This window comes from Lathyrus oleraceus, chromosome 3 (genome assembly GCF_024323335.1).
Source record: "Lathyrus oleraceus cultivar Zhongwan6 chromosome 3, CAAS_Psat_ZW6_1.0, whole genome shotgun sequence".
NCBI lineage: Eukaryota > Viridiplantae > Streptophyta > Magnoliopsida > Fabales > Fabaceae > Lathyrus > Lathyrus oleraceus.
In genome coordinates this window covers 208,900,058-208,907,172 of record NC_066581.1, presented here as the reverse complement: position 1 = coordinate 208,907,172, position 7,115 = coordinate 208,900,058, and the positions used below count along the sequence as shown (strand labels likewise).

The 7,115-nt window shown below is 36.7% G+C and overlaps 2 protein-coding genes across 3 annotated transcripts; both read right to left on the bottom strand.

Moving 5' to 3' along the window:
* Window positions 1-3,152, bottom strand: LOC127126356 (disease resistance protein RGA2). Of its 2 annotated transcripts, none has more exons than XM_051055269.1 (2): window positions 457-3,152; window positions 1-313 (listed from the first exon to the last, which is right to left on the bottom strand). In XM_051055269.1, the coding sequence occupies exon 1, from the start codon at window positions 3,096-3,098 to the stop codon at window positions 477-479; it is 2,622 nt and encodes an 873-aa protein (XP_050911226.1). In that variant the 5' UTR covers window positions 3,099-3,152; the 3' UTR covers window positions 1-313; window positions 457-476. The 2 variants fall into 2 exon arrangements, with proteins under 2 accessions (XP_050911226.1, XP_050911227.1); XM_051055270.1 differs by lacking the exon at window positions 1-313 and having other exon boundaries at window positions 733-914; window positions 1,345-3,152.
* On the bottom strand, window positions 3,150-6,832 carry LOC127126355 (disease resistance protein RGA2). The gene is made up of 2 exons (XM_051055268.1): window positions 4,098-6,832; window positions 3,150-3,940 (listed from the first exon to the last, which is right to left on the bottom strand). Exon 1 carries the CDS (start codon window positions 6,825-6,827, stop codon window positions 4,119-4,121), a length of 2,709 nt encoding a protein of 902 aa, XP_050911225.1. The 5' UTR covers window positions 6,828-6,832; the 3' UTR covers window positions 3,150-3,940; window positions 4,098-4,118.
* Window positions 6,833-7,115: the final 283 nt, after the last annotated feature.

Genomic DNA, 7,115 nt, shown 5'->3' with positions numbered 1-7,115 from the left:
ACATGAAAGAAAATGAATATTTTGAAATCTTAAGATACTTATAATAAAGACTTAGTCTAATGTGCACAAGTAAGACAGTCTTATACCATAACACATGTTTATCTTTTGGTATCTTATTTGATCAAATGTTAGAAATTAACTTGTGTATTATGCAAGACATATCTCATTTGTGAACCATAGAAGTAGCCTATAATAAAACAACCATTTTCTTATTCTCCTTATCAGACATTCATGTTCTCAAATGCCATCAACAACAGATCTGCTCTCTTTTGTGTCTCCTCAACCTGCTTCAATCTTATCATCTATCCTGACACTACACAAAGAAAACCTTACTTTCAAAACAGTGAATCTTGTTTTTCTCACATTGTTCAGTATATCACTTTATATTTTTTTAAACAGGAAAATAGTATGGGAGGTGCAAGCAACACTTATTTGATAACACGAAATAATCTTTACCTTCCAAGGTTGAGGGCTCGTCAGTCGTCCTCCTCCTCGTCGTCCTCCTCCTCATCTTGTTCAATCCAAATGTTTTTAATATCACGAATCATGGGCCAGTACTCGCCAAATTGAGGCTGACATTTTCGGAACAATTCAGGGCAATCAAGTATTTGTAAATATTCAAGTGCAGTGAGGCGATGCAAATCACTTGGAAGAGTCGAGAGTTGAGAACAGCGAGCAATACAGATCCTCTTTAGAAGAGCCATTGTAGAAAGATACTCAGGAAGCATTTGAAGTTTAGGAAAATTGACAATTACAAAGGTCTCTAAAGTGTCCACCGCACATGCGATCCATTGAGGGAGTGTTAGAAGCTTTGGAAAATCATAGAGATACAGATGTTTCATCCTCAACTTTTGGATTGAGTTTTCATTGTCCAATGACAAGTTTAACATCCGACAATCACGAATAAACAATGTCTGCAATTTAGGAAAAATAGAAAGAGGTAAGCACTCCAGGCTCCGACATGATTCAAAATACAGTTCTTCAACGGAAGGGAGTGATTGTTTGAACAAAAGCTTCAAATTGTGACAATCATGAAAACTCAAAGTTTGAAGATTGTTCAAGCTAGCGAATTCATCCTGTGGTAGCATAGATTGTTTTGTAGTGACAATCAGACGTCGAAGGTTAATCAACTTCCCTAATCCTTTAGGCAAACTTTTGAGCTCTGTGCATCCACTGAGCAACAAAACTTGCAAATTTAGAAGTTTGGAAATAGAATTTGGTAGTATTCTGATTTTGTCATTACGAGAAAGATCGAGGAAACGGAGGTGCTCTAATTTTGCAATTGAGTTGGGCACAGTTTCAAAACAAGAGTCACTTAAGTCTAAATAACGCAAGAATGTGTACCTTGACAACCATGTATTCAGACCATTTTCACTCTCAAGACCCATTGTTAAGATGGGAAATTGTATGCTTCTCACACTTCTAGACTCTGGGAGCAAAGCATGGCCAAATGACTCATCTTCAACAAATGATAAATGTCTTGCTTGCTGAGGAATACTTCGAGTTTGGGAGTTTACCGCTACAAAGTCCTCTCCTGCAACATACAATGCAAGATCGTGTATCAAATGATGTACTTTGAACAGGCAAAAGGGGCCACTGTCATCGAAATCCTGAAGAAATGATCTTGAATGTAACTCGTCGATATATTTTCTTGCAGCACCCTCTAGCTTTTCACTTCCATTTCGGAATTGTACTAATCCAAGGGCTACCCAAAGACTACACATTACATAACTATCAAAGATATGATCTTTGGGATAAAGGGAAAAATAAGCGAAACATTGTCTTAGGATGGATGGCATTTGATCATAACTTACTTTTAAAGCAGGTAAAATACCATCTTTCTTTTTTTCTAAATTCCACATCTCAGAATCCCTAACAAATTCCCACTTGTTTATATTAAAGTCTGAGAAGAGAGATTTTCCTAATGTTTTCACGGCCAGTGGAACCCCGTGACATTTTTCCACAATCTCTTCTCCGATCTTCTTTAGATTTGGATATCTTTTTTCTTCACCTTCCTTGAATGCACATTTGACAAATAGAGATAGACATTCCTTTGGAGAAAGACCTTTTAATTCATAGGAGGGAACATTGCCCATCATCCAAGCTACTGATTTACTACGTGTTGTCACCAAAATTTTGCTTCCTGGTGCGCCAACTTTTATCAAATCTTCCAACTCAATCCACTTTTCACGATCTTCATTCCATATGTCATCTAACACAAGTAAAAACTTTTGACCAGAAAGTTTTTGTTTCAGACGACTTACTAGTTGCACAATATCTAAGTTGTTGATGTTTTCTTGGGGAGTGAGACTCGTCGGTGGTGCTGAAGCTGCTTTAGAATCTGAAGTACTCGCGGCGTTGATGATATTAATGATTATCTGCTTGATGTCAAAATTAAGAGCGACACACACCCACATCTTCAATTGGAAAAGTTGATCCATTGTGTCATCATTATACACCAACTTTGCAAGTGTGGTCTTTCCTAATCCTCCTATTCCCACAATGGGAATAACACACATGCTTTTATCACCACCATTTCCACCCTGAGGAAAAGGTTGCACCAAAAGCTTGATAATTTCATCTTTATCATCATCCCTTCCTATTACACTTGTAACATTAACATCAGGATAAGTCGTTTCTCTTTCCTGCACGACAGGTTCGGGAATACTTGTAAGCCCATACGTTATCCCCTCGGCTGCTTTCTTATCCAATCTTTCCCTAATATCTTTTATTTGATGTCCCATTGTAGGAAGGAAAACAATTGGATTATATTTAGAAAAAAAGTGGCTTACCTTCTTTCTGATGCTTCCGGAGGATTTGACAATTTTCTTCCTCTTGTCTTGCAACTCAAATGTATCAAATATGTCTTCAGCATCAAAGCAAATGTTTTGAATCTGCTTGAACCATTCACGCAAAGCATGACTTTGGTCCTTCTTGGACTCAGCATCCAGTAGATAACCTCTGACAATTATCAAAGAGTCTTTGAAACTTTGTAGATTGTCTTTCAAACCATAGGCTAGATAAGCTTCTTGACAAGCATAAGAAGCAACCTTCCCAAGCAATGAATTAGACATATCAATGAGAATTGATTCTGCCATGGTAATGAGGAAATAGCAGAACTTTGTTTTTGTATCTAAGTTTTTGTTTGTGTTTGTGTTTGTGGTTGTGGGGATATATATTTATTTACTCTTTTTCATGTCTTGTTCGGTTCATTTACGAGTACTACTTTGTTGAGGGAATTAGATTCAGCATTGGATAGCTTTGAAAATCGGTAGAATTGTTGGACTAGCTGCTTCGACCTAGTCAAATGCTAGCTCTCAATCAAAACTTCGGATTACAACTTCTAACAATTTTTAGTTCTTAAAGTATGATTCTTTAAGTAAAAGAATTGATTGGATAGAATAAAGCCAAAGTCAGTTAAGCCACATCAAATGTTGAGTTTTCGTAGATGTTTTTTTGAAAACTGAGAATATAACATGAAAGAGAATAGTCATTTTGAAATTTTGGATACATCATTATATCAGATCAAACACTAATAAAAACGAGGATTTTCCATTCTCACTGATTTGACATTCATGCTCTCAAATGTTATCAGAAATTAGCAAGGTGTCTAATGTGTTGTAGTACCTACGGTACACTCGGGTAATGCCAGAAGCCCTGGAAAATTCACAAGCATCAAATATTTCATCCTCAATTTTTGTATTGGGCTTTCATTGGTCAATGGCAAGTTTAACATCAAATATTATAATACCGACTTTGTCTAATGTGCACAAGTAAGTCTCATGGTATCTTAACTTGTGCATTAAGCAACACATATCTCATTATTATGCTTATCAGATATTCATGATCTCAAATGCCGTCAACCACTGATCTGCTCTCTTTTGTGTCTCTTCAAGCTGCATATCCCTTTTCCAATCCAACCTCATCATCTATCTTGCCACTACACGAGGAAATCTTGTTTTATTCACATTGTTCAGTACATATTTTATATGAAACTCAGTTTAGGAAATTTCAGCTCTAACCTTATTTTTTTTCAACAGGATAATAGTTTAGGAAATGCAACCAACACTTATTTCATAATACAATATAATGTTTACCTTCCAAGGTTGATGATGGTTTCATTTCTCCTCCTCCTCCTCCTCCTCCTTCTCTTCCTCTTCTTGAATGTAAATGTTTTTAATATGACTAATTATGGGCCAGTACTCACGAAAATGAGGCTGACATTTTCGGTACAATCCAGAACAATCAACTATGCGTAAATCTTCAAGTGCAGTGAGGCGAGGCAAATCACTTGGAAGACTCAACAGTTGAGAACACCTAGTAATAAAGAGCCTCTTAAGATGAGTCATTGTAGTAAGATACTCAGGAAGCATTTGAAGATTAGGAAAATTGCCAATTTGAAAGGTCTCTAAAGTGTCCACCGCACATTCAATCCATCTAGGGAGTGTTAGATGCTTTGTAAAATCAAAGAGGTACACATGTTTCATCCTCAGCTTTTGAGTTGAATTTTCGTTGTCCAATGACAAGTTTAACATCCGACAATCACCAATAAACAATGTCTGCAAGTTAGGAAAAGTATAAAGAGGTAAGCACTCCAGGCTCTCACATGATGCACAATACAGTTCTTCAACAGAAGGGAGTACTGTTTGTTTGAACAAAAACTTCAGATTGACACAATCATAAAAACACAATGTTTGAAGATTGTTCAGACTAGCGAATTCATAATATGGTAGAGTAGATTGTTTTGTAGTGACACTCAGACGTCGAAGGCTAGTCAACTTTCCTAATCCTTTGGGCAACTTTTCAAGCTCTGTGCATCCCCTAAGCAACAAAACTTGCAAATTTAGGAGTTCGCAAATGGAATTTGGCAGTGTTCTGATTTTGTCATTACGAGAAAGATTGAGAAAACGCAGGTGCTCTAATTTTGCAATTGAATTGGGTATATTTTTAAAACAAGAGTCACTTAAGTCTAAATAACGCAAGTATTTGTACCTTAACACCCATGTATTCCGAACACTTTCATTCTCAAGAGACATTCCCAAGATGGGAAACTGTATGCTTCTCACACTTCTAGATTTTGGGAACAAAGCAAGGTCAAATGAGACATCTTCAAGACATGATAAATGCCTTGCTTGTTGAGGTATATTTCGAGTTTGTGAGTTTAGCACTACAAAGTTCTCTCCTGCAACATACAATGCTAGATCGTGTATCAAATGATGTACTTTGAAATAGCAACCGGCGCCATAGTCATTGAGTTCATGAAGAAATGATCTTGAATGTAACTCATCAATATACTTTCTTGCAACATACTCTAGCTTTTCACTTCCATTATGGGATTGAACTAATCCAAGGGCTGCCCAAAGACCACACATTCCATGAGTATCAAGGATATGATCTTTGGGATAAAGGGAAAAATAAGCAAAACATTCTCTTAGATAGAATGGCATTTGATCATAACTTACTTTTAGGGCAGGTAGGATACCATTTTTTTGCTGTTCTAAATTCCACATCTCAGAGTCCCTCACAAATTCCCACTTATTTATATCAAAGTTTGAGAAGAGTGAACTTCCTAATGTTTTCACGGCTAGTGGAACCCCGTGACATTTTTTGACAATTTCTTTTCCGATCTCCACTAGATTTAGATAACTTTTTTCTTCACCGTCCTTGAATGCACATTTGACAAATAGAGATAAACAATCCTCTGAAGAAAGACCTTTTAATTCATATGAGGGAACATTACCCATCATCCAAGCAACTGATATACTACGAGTTGTCACCATAATTTTGCTTCCTGGTGCGCCAACTTTTATCAAATCTTCCAACTCAATCCACTTTTCACGATCTTCATTCCATATGTCATCTAACACAAGTAAAAACTTTTGACTAGAAAGTTTTTGTTTCAGACGACTTACTAGTTGCACAATATCTAAGTTGTTGATGTTTTCTTGGGGATCGGGATCGGTCGTTGGAGCTGAAGCTGCTTTAGAATCTGCAGTACTGGCAGCGTTGATGATTTTAAGGATTATCTGCTTAATGTCAAAATTAAGAGAGACACACACCCACATCTTCAATTGGAAAAGTTGATCTATTGTGTCATCATTGAACACCAACTTTGCAAGTGTGGTCTTCCCTAATCCTCCCATTCCCACAATGGGAATGACACACATGCTTTTATCACCATCATTTCCATCCTCAGGATGTGGTTGCATCAAAAGCTTCATAATTTCATCTTTCTCAATATCCCTTCCTATTACCCTTGAAACATTAACATCAGGATAAGTCAATTCTCTTTCGTGCACAACAAGTTCGGGAATAGTTGTAAGCCCATACGTTATCCCCTCGGCTGCTTTCTTATCCAATTTGTCACTAATTTCTTTGATTAGATGTCCCATCCTAGGAAGGAAAACAATTGGATTATATTTAGAAAACACCTGGCCTACCTTCTTTCTGATGCTTCCAGAGGATTTGACAATTTGTTTCCTCTTGTGTTGGAACTCAAATGTATCAAATATGTCTTCAGCATCGAAGCAAATGTTTTGAATCTGCTTCAGCCATTCGCGCAAAGCATGACTTTGATCCTTCCTGGACTCAGCATCAAGTAGATAACCTCTGACAATTGTCAAAGAGTCTCTGAAACGTTGTAGATCGTCTTTCACACCATAGGCTAGATAAGCTTCTTGACAAGCATAAGAAGCAACCTTCCCAAGCAGTGAATTAGCAATATCAGCCAGAAATGATTCTGCCATGGTAATGAGGAAAGAGCTAGCAGAACTTGCTTTTGTATCAAAGTTTGTGGTTGTGAATTGTGATGACTGTGCCTTCTTCATAGCAATATTCGTTTGTTTATATAATGAAAGTCAATGTTGATTCATTGTTTTCAACAATAAATACTTTTATAACTTCCATTTAAACGAGTCTTATTTTAATTCTTCATTTAACTATAAAAAGTTTGTGCTTGTAGTGATAGACAAAGTGTTCTTTATTCTTTTTCATGTCTTACACGCTTCATTTTTTATCGTGTACTACCTACTACATTATTGAGTGAATTTATAAAACGCTCATAAACAACTATCGGGGATGGATTGTTCTCGGTCAAAAGCTCCTATGACGTTTTT